We start from the raw sequence: 17733 nt of genomic DNA on the forward strand, positions 1-17733 counted from the left end.
TACAGCAACCATTTGCAGTTAGGATGGTGATGAAAAAGTAACTTTGCACCTGATCCTCGCATTTACAACCTTTGTAGGTCTGTAAAGCAAAGGAAAGCTGAATTTAAGATCATAAGCACAGTTGTGGTCTCACTTGGTGACCACTTCGCTTAACAACTGAGTTGCTGGTCCCAATTGTGGTAGCTAAATGAGGACTACCTGTACTCCCTTTGCTGAGTATCTCGCTTGGTCTCCACTGAAATCAGGTTTGTTCTCCCATAGGAACCCTGTTTAATATCTGGTGAGATAAAGGTATGAAACGCTTGCAAGTTTCAAAGAAACATCCTGTCACCATGTCTGCTGTAAAAAGATTGTTTTTCTTTTTCTTCAAATATAGCTTAAAACTATTGAACACCTGTTTATTCAGCCCTCAGCTCTATCCTAGCAGCCAACTTCTTTAGACAGGTAAGTAGCAAAAACTAAAACTGCTGACATGTTTGGGTCTTCCATAAGAGTGCCTTTTCCTCTATCAGAGCATCCTGGCAGCTTGACTTCAGTGACAGGTGGAATGGAGCGTCCCACTGCCCCAGGCTTTCTAACCGGTAGAGCAGAGCACTTGCCCTTGAGGTGAGGGGCACCAAACATCATTTTTTATGACATGATTAGGAGATAAATAGTGGATCAGGTTATTGAAAACTTCACAGGCTCCGAAAAAGAAAAATATGCAACGTTTTTGCTGCTGAATGTGTTTCCTTGTTAGTTATCAAGTGACCATTTCTATTTTGATGTGTCTTAAAAATCAGAAAGAGATATGTCCCTGTCAGACCATCTATCCTCTGGCCATTCTGTAGTTTTAGGATTTGCCTTATGCAGCTTTTAGTCCCATTACTATTGTAACTCTGCAGAGACTTTTAAGGTTCTTATCATTTTATTTACACTGAATACTTTTTTTGCTTTATTTTTACCTCATGCCTTATGCCTTATGCCTGTGACTGTAACAAAACACTTATATTTCTTAGTTATTTGTACATGTTGTGAGCTTTTGGTATCAGCTTAGGAGTTGACTGTTTACCCAGAACTCTGATTAAATCTCTGGTGCTGGTCATCCTCTTCTCTTCTATTATTGATGTTGTATGTTATGGTACTTTAAACTTTGAGAGGGGGGAATTTTAAAATACAGTATTTTTAGAAGAATTTTATTCTGAATGTTTTATTTAAACTATATACTGCTTTAATTGTAGAACACTTTCAATTTATTGTAAATAGTTTCAAATAAAGTATATGCTTGGAGAATCTTTCCAGGAAAAGCAGTTTAAAGATTTTATAAACAAACGAACAAACATTCTTTTTCATGTAACGTGCAAAGGCCATCTTTTTCCTATGATAATTTGTTGACACACAGGAAAATTTAATCAGCACTACCACCAATAACAACCAGAGCCAGAGCTGACAATGAGCCAGGTTTACAGCACTGCATACTTCTCCTAGTTTCACAGAACACCGAAAGACTGAAATCACGGTTGGGAGTTAGCTGGAAGCAACAGTTTCCAGCAAGAGTATGAATGCCAATTATGTTACCAACCAACTGCCACTTACTGCTGATCCTGAGAAATGCAAAGCAAGGCATCTCTTAACATGTGGGACAGGCAGGAAAATAAAGTGTTGGATTTAAACTGCAATGGGTATAAGGGGGAACTGCATTCTCATGGTGGTATTTTATTAGGGTCAGTAGAGACTGAAGATTATACTTCCAATTAAGAAAATGGTGGTTACAGACAATTTTGGAATCCTAAAATTTTAATTATATTATTATTAAAAACAACAAAAACAGCTCTCAATATTATAGAAATAGGAAATTAAATTAGGTCCTATGTAGCATCTACAGATCAACCTAAATAAAACTGAGAGCATCTTCTTGCAATCCACCTACAAGTATTACTACATACCTTAAGAGTATGAATGTACAATACAGTGTACACATAGCATACATGCCCAATGGGCAGATCTGACAGTGAGTTTTCCATTTAACGTGTGGGCAGAAGGAAATCCAGATTTGAGTCTGTGTAATGAACCAAGTGCCTGAAAAAAGGTTCGTAATCTAAAGCTTTAGGACTGCATGTAGCCCCCTAAAGCTGTGGCTGTGGGCTTCAAATCTGTCCAAAAATGGTTTCCAAGTTGTAATTTTGAATGTACTAGAAGAGGGAAATTATTACATATACAAATGAAGACAACTCATATTAATATATCTAATTTGTATTAAAAGTAAATGAAATCAAATTTAGTTTTAGCTTTTATTCACCCATTACTCAAGAGACAGCATGCACCCCTACGTGTGCTCCCAAGTCTGGAAAAAGATGCATCTTCCTGCCCTATTATCTTCATTCTACCTTTGTCATCTTAAAAGATGCCAAAAATGATTTAAAGTTTGAGTGTCATTTAGATTTAACTATAGCTTCAACAGTAAACAATCTTAGGTCTTCCTAAACAGAATTAGCTGTTGCAAAATCTTTAGAAAAGTTAATTGTCATGTGCAATGTATATAATTCACAACTGCAGTATCTACACAGGCTTTCTACCTTATTATTTGTATGGTGCTTTATGTATAAATCAGAGGGAAGAAACCTTTTATACTAACATAACTAAATGTGCATTTATAGAAAGTAGTCATGCCTTACCATTTGCTACATATGTAATCTTGCATAGGATGTTGTCTCTGCTTATTTTCTTGTTTCCTTCTGGAGGGCTTACCAATGTCTGGCAAATCATAGCAATATTTATTTTGGCACGAACACATCGATTGTTCGTCTGTCAAGAAATACAAATATTCATCTTGTTGTTGACTGTGAAAAAATATTATGGCAAAAACTTTCCACCTTCATTTTCTTTCCATTAGAAAAAAAAATTAAGCTAAGTATCCTGAATCTTTTCTGTTGTTTTCTTTTAAATTATCCTTGCCCTAGGGTCAGTAAACACTGCAATTGAGAAAGTAATTATAAAACAGTTAAAACCTTCAGAAACAAGAACTTTTACTCACAGGAACAGTATCATGTTCCACAGAGAAGTTGCAGACAATCCATGTTTCAGTGTCGTTTTCATTTAAAGCTGGTATTTTTCTAATAGCAGATAAATACAGCACATCACGTTGGGAAGCAGGCCATACTCGCTAGAAGGAAAGCATTTGTATAATGTTTTAAAGTATTCCGTTTTTTAAAACAAACACTTCTATAATAATCCTAATAATAGAAGGCAAAAATGTATCAAAAATAGGAACAAAAATATAAATTTGAGGGTACTGATTGTTACACATATAATTTTAAAGAAAAATATAAAAAAGAACCACCCATATTCAATAGTTCTACCCAAAAAGACATGTAGACAAACATAAACTATAGTATTACAAAATACTTGGTTTATAAGTTAAAACATGACAACCAAATCTGAAAACAAAACACAAAAGCAAAAACTTTTTAAATTAACAGTTCGATTCTCATACTGTGTTAATCTTCCAGCCAATGCAAACTTCCACACTTTTACTTACCATCAATGCAAAGTACCTTTCAATATGACAACAAAAAATTGTGTTGCAATGCTTTATAGATTTGAGATAATACAGCAATAATTTGTGTTGCAATGTTTTATACGTCTTAGATAATTAATGCTAGACTGCCAAAATTTATTGAGTAATTATTTCTAATTTGCTTAAAAGTAAAATGAATGATTAAATAGGCATTGCTACCAACCCCTTCAATACAATACATAAAGGTTTGGATTGGCATAATGTAATTTTTAGAGGGAAAAAAAAATGTATGGATTGTTTTTATGTCCAGTTTTTGATACTGTGCCTATATAGATTTAAAGGAAATTGTGTAAAGAGTTCAAAGCTGAGTCATTAAGTTCAGATCCCTAACATTTCATACTCTGAGACTTTCAAGACAGCTGGATATGAGTTTTCTGTAATATTGAAATGTTCCTTTGATTTTAAAAGCACATTTTCTTGTTCTAATTCTTAAAGCAAACCTGTAATTTAGCTCAGTATTATTAAACCTATATTGCAAAGATTGAGTGACTTAGAATGGCACATTTTAAGGTCAGAATATTCCATGATGGAATGTTTTGCTCACTTTTGTCGTAATTTTGGATTAGGTTATACAAAGAGTGTTTCTGCATTACATCCAAGATGTCATGAGCACTGATGGTGAGCAAGAGGGGCCCCTATCCAGGGGGGAAAACACATGTGTAGTACTGAGGAATTAAGCAGCCATTCAAAGAGACACAAAACAGACCTGCCTTGACTTTTGGGGTTTATCTGTCTGGGTTTTTCCCACGCTTCTTCAGTTTGTTAGGATTTTCTGTCTTATGTAGCAGTAATAAACACTAGAGACCTATTCCTCGTCTCAGCGTGGTTCCTGACTGTTAGGACATCAATCCTAACAAACTCCTACTCCCACTGAAAGAGGGAGGAACCAAAAAAAAAAAGGAGAGACATTTGGGAAAATGTCTTTGGAAAACCAGGAAATTCGGCAAGCCATCCAACAATTGGCAGCAGCCCTGCAACACCACCACCACCAAGTAGATCTCCAGATCAACACATTACAAGCAGCTATGCTACAGCAGTTACAACAACCAGCTCCGGTTAACCCACAACCGGTGCCAGCAGCAGCAGCAGCAGCTCTGCCAGTAGTCTTGAGATCCCAGGGCAGTTTACCAGAGAAGTTTGGAGGAGAAGCAGGACAGTTGAGAACTTTTCTCACACAGTGCACAATGTTTTTCGACAGCAGACTGGCAGAGTTTCCCACAGACAGAACCAGAGTCACCTTCATTTTAAGTCTGCTAAAGGGCCCAGCAGCCAAATGGGCTATTCCCATGGTGGAGAACAATGACCCAATTCTCAACGACTACCAGAATTTTCTGGCAGGGTTCTGAGCACACTTTGACGACCCGATCAGAGAGGTCACTGCCAGTCGGGAAATTCGGAAGCTCAAGCAAGGCAACAAGAGGGTGGGAATTTACATTGCTGATTTCAAGCTGTTAGCAGGAGATCTGGACTGGAATGAGAGTGCCTTGAAAGACCAATTCAAACAGGGACTGGATGAGGAAATTAAAAATGAATTAGTGCGCCAGGGAACACCAGCTACCCTAGAAGATTTATTATCAGTTGTCTGTGGTCATAGACGCCAGGCTAGAAGAGCTCAGACAGAGGCAGCCGGGGAGAAACAGGGGCCTCAGAGCGCTTCCAGGATTTCCAGCTCTCTCTGCAGCATCTCTCTACTCAGTACCAGAGGAGCCGATGCAGATCGGGGCGAGCAGGAGGCTTACTTCTGAGGCTGAGAGACAGAGAAGGAGAGAGAGAACCCTCTCTTTCTACTGCAGAGTCCCGGGGCACATGGTGAGAGCTTGCCCAGCGAGAAGCCAAGCAAATTCCATAAGAGCCCCAGGGCAAGCAGCAGAACCAAGAGCCACCTCCACCTCAACTTCCAACCAGGGAAAGTCCATCGGTCTCCCTCCACAGAGCTCAGCAGGGAGACCATCAATCAATTAAGAAGGGCTCATTCCGAGGATTCCAGGCAATCCTTTTACTACTTACCAGTCATAATGCACATAAACCCAGAGCACCAGGTCAAGCTAGAGGCCCTCATGGATTCCAGAGCTTCCACCAATTTTATTGACGTACAGACTGTACAAGATCTGAACATCCCGACCATGGAACTGCCATGTCCCATAGAAGTGGAGACCATTGACGGCCAGCCCCTCAAGGCAGGACTGATTCGAAGTTTCACAGAACCTTTGCAACTAACAACAGGAGACCACACTGAGTGGATCCAACTTTATGTTACTACATCACTTAATGTGCCTGTAGTCCTGGGCACACCTTGGCTGAAGATCCACAACCCATTGTTGGACTGGACTACGGGAGCAGTCTCCTTCCCAGCTAAAGAATGCTAGCACCACAAGATTCAAGCCGCTCTTCTCTCTCCAGCAACCAACGCAGTCACGGAAGCAGGGGGGGTCCAGTTGCCAGCCAAGTATGCAGATTTCGCAGACGTTTTCTGCGAACAAGAAACCACAGCACTACCCCCACATAGGGACTGTGATTGCACCATTGAGTTGATACCAGGAGCCAAGATTCCAGCAAGGAAACAATATCCCATGTCCCCCAAGGAACTAGCCACCTTAAAAGATTACTTGGATTCTAATCTCCAAAAGGATTTCATCCGACCATCTACTTCCCCAGCGTCTGCTCCTACCTTCTTCATACCAAAGAAGCCTGACCCGTTGGCACCGGCAACCCAGGAGGCACCCATGAGAGTGGTGCATGATTTCAGCTCCCTCAATAAAGTCACAGTCAAGGAAAATTACCCACTCCCCCTAATATCTGATCTGCTGGATCGCTTACAGAAAGCACGCATTTTTACTAGGTTGGAGCTCAGGAATGTGTACAATCTGATCCGGATGAAAGAGGGGCATGAATATCTGACTGCCTTCGATACCAGGTTTGGTAAATTTGAGTACCTTGTTTTGCTCTTTGGCTTGACTAATGCAGGAGCCATATTTTCCCGATTTATGAATCAAATTTTCTCTGATTTACTAGATAAGTTTCTGGTCATTTATCTAGATGACATATTAATATTCTCTGAGGATGCTACAACTCATGTAACCCATGTATGTAATGTCTTACAAAGACTGAGAGAGAACAAGCTGTTCGCCAGGCTAGAGAAGTGTGCCTTCGATTTAACTGAATTACATTTCCTGGGCTACAGAATATCAACAGAAGGCATATCCATGGATCCTTCAAAGGTCCAGGCAATTCTCTCTTGACAACCCCCTCAAAATGTGAAAGTGGTACAAAATTTTCTAGGATTCTGCAATTTTTACATGAGATTCATAAATAAGTTTAGTGATAGGGCTAAACCCCTCACACAGCTTTTGAAGAAAGGATCCAAATTCCTTTGGGTGGAGGGGGGGCCGCAGCCCTCCACCTCTGGCTTGCATTTCCCAAGGGGGAGGTGGGGAAGAATTGTCTAATTATCTAGCTATTTTCCAGAGCAGCCACCTGGGCCAGAAGCGTTATCAGACCTGGAGAGCAGCACTGATTCGTCCTTGGAGGAGTTTTCCTTTGAAGAATTTCCATCGTTGCCCAGTTCCCATGGGAGCTTGGAGGGAGAGATGGACTCTCATGAGACTTTGGAGGGAGGAAGGAACTCTAGAGAGGAGGGGGCTGAAATGGAATGTAAATCTGGAGGGGAGGGTGATGTCATGAGCACTGATGGTGAGCAGGAGGGGGCCCCTATCCAGGGGGGAGAACGCATGCGTTGTACTGAGGAGTTAAGCATCCATTCAAAGAGACACAGAACAGACCCGCCTTGACTTTTGGGGTTTATCTGTCTGGGTTTTCCCACGCTTCTTCAGTTTGTTAGGATTTTCTGTCTTATGTAACAGTAATAAACACTAGAGACCTATTCCTCATCTCAGCGTGGTTCCTGGCTGTTAGGACACAAGCAATGATAATCAGTAATTGCCATCATTTATTACATCTAGCCATGCAGAATGTGATGCCATCCAGAATCACAAAAATAATTGTGTCCTCATTATTAAGGAAGCCAACTGTGAACAGGATGAACTACACACAGAGGATGAAAGAGAATTCTTCCACAAGCTCCTACCCACACTTGTGCAGAATACTGGTCCACTACAATCCAAATAGGACAAACTGGTCAGTCTATAAGCAAAAGAGTATTTGGACACCAATCTGATTATCTGAAATGGCAAGATACAAAAACCAATAGGGGAACACTTCAGTTTCCCCAAATCATCTGCTGCTAACCTGAAGAAAAATAATTATAAAGACAATTTTATTACATACTACATAGGTATGGACTGACCAATGCAAGACAAAAATAAAAAACAAATGAGTGGAGACTACTTTTGAGAAGTAATTATTTGGTTATATTTCCTGTTTTATTTTTCTCTTAACTTTTCCATCTTTACAACTATGAGTGCGCACACACACACAAGTGTGTGTGAATGTATCTGTATATGTAACAACAATACTCCTCTCTTTGAATGATATCCATGCATATAATGAAGTATCTTATGCCATAGCCAGAATGGTGTAGTGAATGCTGAGTTAGAATTCACACATCTAGTTATTGGATGACTTTGCATCAAACATTTTTTTTTCTGCCCACATTAATACTCAGATTTGTTGGGATAATAAAATAGAGGAGCATGTATACTAGGTATCTTAGCTGCTGGTCAAAAGGTGGAGATGCAGATAAATTCAACAAGAGTAAGTAAATAAATAAATGAAAACAATTTTAATAAATTGGTTAATATAAAGACACTGTAAGATTCTTATGTTTTTACTGAAAAAAAATAAGTTACCCTCTGGAAATCATGGCAGAAGACAGATTCAACCTGAAGACACCCAGATTTGTAGCTCTTAGCCATTACGTTGGCTTTCAATGTAACATGATAATTAGAACATCATTTTATAAATAATTTTTAAGTCATGATTTAGGAAATGATTTCCTTCCTATCACCTACTCACAGATACAGTGTCTGGAAAAAGACTGAACCTTGGACCTTTGGAATGCAAAGAGTATGGTCTTTCCTTAATTATTGTTACACCTGCTTCTCAGAAAGCAAAAAAGATCTGAATACCTTGGAATCAAAATACATGATCAGGATTAAGAAAACTTCTTACTAAACTTTAGAAAACAATAACAAATATCAATCTTTAACTGTAATTTTTCCTGATAAGGCAATGTTCTAACAGGAAAAACCACTTCAGGTAAGATAGACATTTGTAACCTTCAGGTTGCTTTCTTTCTTCATAGCAGTATTTTGAAGTATTATGTAACAATGGTAAGTATTACCTTATGTGTTTGGTAGATGATGATTGCATTATCAGCTAGAGTTTCTACAACACGGAAATTTTCAATGGTTGCTAAAGACAAGAAAAAAATAATAATGAAAAGAAAATAATTAAACTGTAGCAATAACATTTTCACACACCAGCTAGACTAGAAATTACCTAAATTGGTGCCCTCTGAATGAGTTGGAATTGCAACTCCCAGAATTCCCAGACATGTTACCTGGAAATCAGGAGCTGGACCAAGCAGGAGAAACTAAACTGAGAGTCTGCTAGGTGTTGTTTTCTGACTCCAATAATAACAAATATAAACAAACAAACAAACAAACAAAGTTTACTTACTTTCCCAATCATTGCGAACATCAACATTCCAGAAGTAGTGGCAGACCTCATGCCCTGTAACCCCTTTGACTGCATGTGTGGCTTTCAATGGATCTAGAACAATGCCATTTTCTTCTACCTCCCTCCTGTACACCTTTGAATAAACAAAAAATATTTGAAGATGTTTTATTTTTGTGTTCTAAATTCACTTTTGAAATGATGCTAAGTAGGTAGGAACAATACTGGATTAACAAAATTACAGTAAAAATGTCGTTCATTTAAACTGGAGCACAAGAACTGACTTACTGGACCAGGCCAAGCCCATCTTATTCCAGCTTTTTTTTTTTCCTCACAGTGGCCACTGATGCTTCTGGGGTGTTCACAAGTTGGGGATGGATATATAACCCTCTCCCGCTATTGTGCCTCGGTAACTGGCATCTGTAGACATGCTGCCCCCACCCTGGAGATAACATTGAATTTTTAAGACCAGGAGCCCATGACAGATCTGTCATCAATGAATTTATTTAGTTCCCTTTTAACACTATCGAAGTTAGTGGCCATCACATCTACCGGCAATGAATTTCACAGGTTAATTATGCACTGTACAAAGAAGTGCTTCATTCTGTTCATTTTAAATATTTTTCCAATCAACTTTATAAGTCCTAATATTTTGACAGGAGAGAAACTTCTTTTTGTCCACTTTCTCCATTCTCCATATGATTTCATTCAGCTCAATCATGTTATCCTTTTTTCAAGTTACAAAGTCCCAAACATTCTAGCCTTTTCTAGTACAAGAAGAGTTTGAGTCCCCTGAGAATTTTGGGAATACTTTTGTATGTTTCTAGCACTGTCATATCGTTTTCCAAGTGTGCAGACTAGAACTGTATACATGACTCTAGATGGGGAGAAACAATGTTAATACTCATTCTACATGTTGTTGTTGTTTATTCGTTTAGTCGCTTCCGACTCTTTGTGACTTCATGGACCAGCCCACGCCAGAGCTTCCTGTCGGTCGTCAACACCCCCAGCTCCCCCAGGGACGAGTCCGTCACCTCTAGAATATTCTACATAGCAAAAGCGAATAGTCTGAAGCTTGGACCAAATCTGGAGATCCAATTTCAACCCTTTTACTGAATTAATAACCTCAGGGAAATTAGTGACCCTTTGTCTAAATTATTATTCATTTTTGTGTATTTCTAAAATATGAAATATTCTGCCTACCTTCATTTCACCTTCTTCTACTACTAGTTGCCAATTAGCATCACCCCCCACATCCTGTAAAGAGTATGTCATGTGGTTCCGCACCATCACTTCCACCTTGCAAAACAGAAGACAGGAATAAAGAAAAAATACATTTATGGAAGTATTTTTACCTCTTCTGTAGTCTGAAGATAGTCACATGATTGTCTAGAGTACCCTATTAAACAAACTGTTGTATAAACAAATATATAAATAAAGTGACTGTGCAAAAATATATATTATTCACAAAGAAACAGACTTGGGCAAAGAACTTCCATAATCAAGCAGGCAAGCAAACACAAATATACAGGGTTCAAATAAAAATGTCTCTTAGTCACAAGACATTTTTGTTTGTGCCCCTTTAGGAAACAATTTTTGTTAATATAATTTCTGGATATATTTAAACAGTTTTAAATTGACATATGACATGCTAAATATTCCAACTGGCAGCCTAATTTAGGGAGTATGTTCCTGTTATTGTTCAGAATGCTTGCCAGTCTACTTCAAATTACCCAGCAATCCACCAGTAGATCCAGATTTATTTTCTGCTCATCTCTGCTCTACTGTAACTTACAGTCATTAGAGAATGCTGCTAAATGATTTTTCTTCCTATCACCAAACAGCCTGACAAAGTGATGACCTGTTTATTTATAAAATCACATTGCAATCAACATGGGACCTCATAATTTCTCTACATACTAAAACAGAAATTAGGAAAGTAGACTGAAGAACTACTCAGAACTTCTAGTTTGTAGAAACTATATAGCTTAAAAGCATAATTGGCTGACTGATTCACTTTTTTAAACAGGAACCCCCATTTGATATAGAGGCATTATTCTGAACAACAGTGGGCAAAAAGTAAGAGAACACAGCCAATCACATCCCAAGGCAAAACAGTCTTTAATCAAGCCTCTTTACCCATTGCTAAGTATCGTAAGACTTCTGTATACAAGTAATTTAAATACTGTACCAAGAAAACAGGAATTTTTCTAGCCTCATAAATTATGCAAGTTGATTGAACCTTGCATTATTTTCTTGATATTTAATTCATAAATTTTATTAACTGTGTAATTTATTTGATTCTACTAGCAAAGGAAAAAGTCAACTTGCTATGCAGGATATTGAAGCCCTGCTTTCAATTACCACATTGGTTTTTAAGACAATATGCATGCTTTCAAACATCTTCACAGCTCTAAAGGTAAACTGATTTTTGAAATAAAAAACTGATTCTTAAGAATTATATAATTGTTTTCTGTATACACCCTAGAGCCACAGCATTACCCATAGTACAACTTTATTCATGCAGTGTTCTACAGTTGAATGAAATAGATATAACGGAAATCTATACACATTTATTGTCTCTTAAAACTAACTCAACTCCTCTTGAAATGTCACAGGTAAGAGGTCATATACAATCAATAATTTTTAAACTTCTTGCATAAAAATGGAGGAATTGTCTTTGAAAAACAGCATGCACACTACCTCACAGACAAAACCAACTGCTCAACTTAGAGTACTCTCCCAGTTAGCAAGAATTACTGTTAGTTCCAATCATAAATATTTGGCCTGATCTGAAGATAAAGTTGTTGCAAACACAATCTTGTACCTCAACATCATGCCCTCTTTCAAAGAGTAGATGCTCCATCATTGTTAGTCATTCACAAATCCATTATTAGGCTTCCATCTTAATACAAATTCTACCATACTACATTTCATTTATCAAATGCCAACTAAACAGCCATGCTAAGTTTTCCAAAACATCAAACTTGTTCTGAAAGCAAAGATAACAGTGGATGTTTGAATTAATTTCTGTTACAGTATACCTGGATCTTTAAAGGTCATGTACTGTATGCTGATAAAAGAAAGTGTGACCCTACTAACTTTAGACACAATAAAGAAGCAAACAAAGTAGGTCTGCATTTTAAGACAACCTTCATTCCAACAGTTTATCACTGCATACAACAGATTAGGTAGAAGTTCTTCCTTCCTGCTACACATATTGCATAATACTGTTAAAGTAGTATATGCTAGTAATTAAATATCACTCTGAACTCTACATTGTAAAAATAATCTTCAATTACCAGATGATACAAAAGCATAAATCAGCCAACCCTTGACAGCATGAAGACTGGAAATCAGGACTGAAGACTTCTTCATTTGAGGGTACATCAGAAAAGTAAGGTCATTCATAAACACAAATACTCTTAGTATATGTAAGATCCTTCATAATAAAATATTTTTCATTAGACAGCTTGGCATAAGGGAGTACATGGTAGACAATTAACAACTTTTCATCTCCAATCTGGAAAATGTATCTCCAAACTCTTACTTGGAATTCTAATATCTGCAGAACTCAAACTGTAGTAACAAAGAGCTAAACCGCCTAGAGTTGCTCTTTGAGTGAGATGGGCGGCAACAAAATTTGAAAAATAAATAAATAATATAGGAACATCAATAACCAAAGAGCTTTGAACCTGTAGCCTCTGCACTACTGGGAATTACAAAAACCTTTAAAACGTTCTTCCTTGCCTCAGGTCTTAGAATCTTATGTGGAATTTCTTTAAAATAGTTTTTAGTATTTTGGGGAACTTCTCTCCAAAGGCGACAGAATCAAACTGTCAGATATACATTTAGAAATAGCACATTATACCTAGGTTATTTAAGGACATATTTATTTATTTATTTAGGAAGCTAGATACAGAATCTGCATAATCTCTGCTGTTCTTTAAAAAAAAAAAGATTAACAAATTGGAGAAGTCTTCTCCAATTTGGAGGTCATTAAAAATAGAGCTGTTGGGCACATGACAAACATTGAACAAGAGTGAGAGAATGAGGGTTAGCTCTGTGCAAATGTAGCTTGCTCATACTGTGTTCCAAAAGTCAAATAAAAATCCACACAGCAGATCTCCAACTCAAAAGCATTTAAAAGCCAGATCATCAGAATACTGAAGATTCATCTATCTATCTTTCAGGAAAATCTTTGTCTTAACAAAATTAACTAGACTGAAGAATTAGACTTTCTAAATACTGTACAGTGTTTGAGAACTTTGCAAGAACATAAGGGATGTTACCTAAATCAAAAGTATTGCTTTATTGCAGAATGGAATTAAACACTTTTGGAATGTCTTGGATTGATATACAACAATTTTTTTCACAATATTTACCTTCCTCCTACTCACTACTGGAATACACAGTTCCTTCCTACAGTTTATTTGTACTTCGTTTAAAACAAGCGTAAATGGTTAACATAGCAAGAAGAAAAGAAGTGACCACGAAGGTGAAATACAGCAAGAAGATATGGTAAAGCCACTCTGAGTGTAGTCATACAGTACCTGGGAGCTGAATCTGTGATCATCAGAGGTACTGACTAGATCAATGGAAGACATGGAGGAAGAGCGACTATAGGGCTAACAGAGACAGACAAAGAAAAAACCAAGTAATCAGAACAAAGGCACAACAGAGCATTTTGTACCAACTTCCACGCACAAGATTATGAAGAAGAAACAAAAGCACCATAAGCAGCAAGTACAGCAGCAAATGCTGACTTCATGCACCTATTATGTATTATACTCCAAACACTGCTCAGTAAAGAATTATTTCTCAGAATACTAAATATTGTTGCTTAGGTTTGGTATACAAGACACGCTCACCAATTCAGAATAAACCATTCTGTAACAGACTGAAAAATGAAAGTTTGTGGAAATCTGGAAAATAGAAGTCCTCCTTATTACAGTTTAGTTGAACTTAAATTTCCAAGCATGCATGCTTAGCAGAAAAACATTTCAAGGTCATCAATGCAGAAAAAGTATCTTTTCTTCCAGCAAAGAATAAAGCAGTTTGAATGGCTTTATTCACACGTAACAGGATCTTCACATATTATATAACCATAATCCATTAGGTTAGTTGCAACACAGTTCGGACTGATTCCACTTCCAGGTCAAGTTTTGGAAGCATCTTACCTTTTGGACAAATCTATGACTCCCCACACCAGAAAAGGCATCCCCAGGTGTCAAGGAAGTTGGCCAGTGTAATCTGACTTTTTCACTTTGAGACTATAAGAACAAACAAATATATACATATTTATTAGCCTGGAATTTTGGATGTACTGTGAAAACATAAAATAATTCAAAAAATAATTCTCAGTGGTAGGCACCATCATGGCTCTCTGTTTTGTAAGTTAAGAACACAAAACCTTAAACACATTTCCTGTGCAATACTGACAAGCAATTGTCACTTACTTTAACACAAATATTTAAGAAAAAAGATTAATAATGCAGAAAAATTACAGTGTAGGAAGCTTACTCAACTAACCAACACTTATAAAAGAGCCATCACTCTAGAAATTCCACATTTGTAGTGCTCTATAGGCTACAATAGATTACTGTAGGGATTCTCAGACTGTGAGTAAATCTGAGGGGCCCCACTTGCTCCATTGCCTGGATTCAGGTGAATTTTGCAAAGCTGCTGGTTCTGGACCAGGCCAGACGTAACATCAGGCCCTATGGCTCTCTCTTGACAGTCTTTGTGCTTGTGGTAACAGTTCTTGCAACAGTTCCAACTGGTTCCTAAGCACCGTCCAAGACAACGTGGGTCAGAATTGTGGTGTTCCCGCCTCATCTCACCTTCTTCTTCTACCAGGAGTGGGTCACCTGGGGCTCTTCTTGGAGGGTCATTGTGCTAAATTCTGGTGCTTTACTTTTGTGCCCACTCCTCTTCTACTTCTTGGAGGATGATGGTGCCTCCCAGTGGGAGACCAGTGTCCTCTGGCTGCAGATCTTTCTGGAATGCATATCTGCATGCTGAACTCTCAATCTGGCTGCTCTCAAGGTATGGAAGTGGTCCTCTCCCTTATGGCTGCTTCTTAGGAGGTATATTTCCTTCTCTGGTGCCCATCAAATGTTTATTTGTTTTATGATCTAATATAAAAGAATTCTACTAACAGTCAATTCCCCAGTTTAACTATATGTAATATAGTATTTCCTGAATCCCATGAATAACTGTATACTGTAGAGTTTTTTTGCTGTGTGTGTTTTTAAAGTGGCCATGATACAACACAGAGACACAGTTCTGCCTAAAATCTGATATACTAATATTAATTACCTGTTCTTCTATTTTGTCTTGCCGATCTAGAGCAGCTTCAACAGCATCAAAGAATTCTTCTTCATTAATCAGACTGTTGGGTCCTTCCTATAGCAAAAATCAGTGAGAAAGTATATTCAACAGCAGGTGCAAAATTGAGAGAGCTCAATTTTAAAAAAAAATCTGTTCAATTGTATTTGATTCTCAGAAATAGCCTGGATAAGTCCTTGCCATTTTCTTGGCAAGGTTTTTCAGAAGTGGTTTGCCATTGCCTCCTTCCTAGAGCTGAGAGTGTGTGACTGGCCCAAGGCCACCCAGCTGGCTTCGTGCCTAAGCCAGGACTAGAACACATGGCCCTCCAGTTTCTAGCCTGATGCCTTACTCACTACACCAAACTGGCTCTTGTGAAAGAAAATAAATTCCGTAGTGGGGGCAAAATTAAGAGAGCTCAATAGTTTACTGCAAATTAAAAAAAACCTATTGCACCAAATTTCTTTGGATCTGCTTACACTGTTATTTTTAGATACTTTTATCAGTATGAAAAGAACATAGGGCTTTATTATTTTGTAATAATATTAAAATGGCTCAATCAAGACATAACTAGGAAACATTACTTCACAGAGGAGGAAAAAAACCCTAAAATCAACTAATTATGTGCAATTTTAAAAAAAAGGTTCTAAGTAGAGGACAAAGAAGAAGCCACCATAAGTGAGGTATAACGGAGAAGATAAAGCAGCACTAAACTAGTTACCTAGCTATTGTATTTATGGGACAGAGATGGTTTAAACTGTAAAATACTGCACTCAATTGACATCCTTTGACTTACATTTTATATAAACAAGTAGCAAAGAAGAATGGCCTTTTAACAAGTAAATGGTATATATAAATACATAAATAAGTTTTAAAAAACTAAATAATAGGACATGATCTAGTCAAAACTAGAATAAGCCATGTTACTTTCAATGAAATTGTGAAACACATGCTTAACTTTTATTCCTATAAAAATTAACCAGTTAAAAACGTTCAGCAACTATCTCTGAGCAGTGCACACTTGCCCTGACATTTTAGAACTGACTATGCATCCCCTATTACCCTTGCCTGCAAGACACACCACCTTTGTTCCTTTCATTTGGGAGAAGAAAGGCCATGAACAGTATTTAGCCCTAGAATCATTTCTTAAAAATCTAGTATGGTTATTATACATTATTTTTGAACATTTCATTTCTTTGATCCTGAACATTTGTCTTTAGAAGCAATTTTCATATCAATATTTAATCTTAACAAAAAATTGATATTTGCATTATGCATATATGTATATGTATGCGCATTATGAGCATTACGTGATGGGGAAAAAATCAAACAACAAATTTTCTCTACTGAGAACACCTTTTTCCTCCTTACCTGCTTACATATGCAGGCACTAAATGAGGTCATGAAGGATGTTAGTAGTCTGTTCATATTCACTATCTTTACATCTAGATTTCTTCTCTACGAATAGTTAAGGTAAGGATAGGAATAGGAAGCAGTTTCTTAACTGGAAGGCTATGCATGAGTGTTGCACCCTTGCTTAAGTGAGTCACACCCACAGTATGTATGTATATGTTTGTGTATATACACAGCTCATTAAACTGACTTCTGAAAACTGCAACTGAAATTGCTACCTGTGCTCTGGAATCTGACACGCACACTTTCCAATGTTTTCTATGATGAGACGTTGCAGGAGCAACAAGGCATTTGGAGATACTTGAAGCACATTCATGTGCTCTTTGGATGCCATTTATTTTTACTATTCATATGAAGAGTACATGTTTTAGATAAATAGAAACTACATATGGGATAGGCAGAATTTCATCCTCTCTTACAATTGTACAGAAAGTTTATTTTTATTTTCTATCCCACCTTTATTATTTTTATAAATAACTCAAGGCAGCGAACATACCTAATACTCCTTCCTCCTCCTATTTTCCCCACAACAACAACCCTGTGAGGTGAGTTGGACTGTGAGTGAGTGAGTGGCCCAAGGTCACCCAGCCGGCTTTCATGCCTAAGGTGGGACTAGAACCCACAGTCTCCTGGTTTCTAGCCTGTTGCCTTGACCACTCGACCAAACTGGCTGGAAATGATAATTTGGTGAACTCTTCAGTTCATGCTAACCAGTTTTTAGATACAAAATGCTAAGGAAGTAATCTGATGCTAAAAAAAAAATGTTGCAAAAAAGGTAATCCAATCATTAATGAATGAAG

The 17733-nt window shown here is 37.7% G+C and overlaps 1 protein-coding gene across 3 annotated transcripts in view; it reads right to left on the minus strand.

Moving 5' to 3' along the window:
• The window catches only part of CERT1 (ceramide transporter 1), a 79811-nt gene that overhangs the window by 13670 nt on the left and 48408 nt on the right, over window positions 1-17733 (minus strand). For 2 of the 3 annotated variants that reach the window (XM_063295529.1, XM_063295528.1), the window contains exons 9-16: window positions 15512-15598; window positions 14371-14463; window positions 13744-13818; window positions 10394-10489; window positions 9194-9326; window positions 8856-8926; window positions 3014-3142; window positions 2655-2784 (exon numbers count right to left, since the gene is read on the minus strand). In XM_063295529.1, the coding sequence (XP_063151599.1) occupies window positions 2655-2784; window positions 3014-3142; window positions 8856-8926; window positions 9194-9326; window positions 10394-10489; window positions 13744-13818; window positions 14371-14463; window positions 15512-15598 (814 nt within the window). The remainder of the gene's footprint in view (window positions 1-2654; window positions 2785-3013; window positions 3143-8855; window positions 8927-9193; window positions 9327-10393; window positions 10490-13743; window positions 13819-14370; window positions 14464-15511; window positions 15599-17733) is intronic. The other variant, XM_063295530.1, reaches the window with a different exon arrangement.

This window comes from Candoia aspera, chromosome 2 (genome assembly GCF_035149785.1).
Source record: "Candoia aspera isolate rCanAsp1 chromosome 2, rCanAsp1.hap2, whole genome shotgun sequence".
NCBI classification, from domain to species: Eukaryota; Metazoa; Chordata; class Lepidosauria; order Squamata; family Boidae; genus Candoia; species Candoia aspera.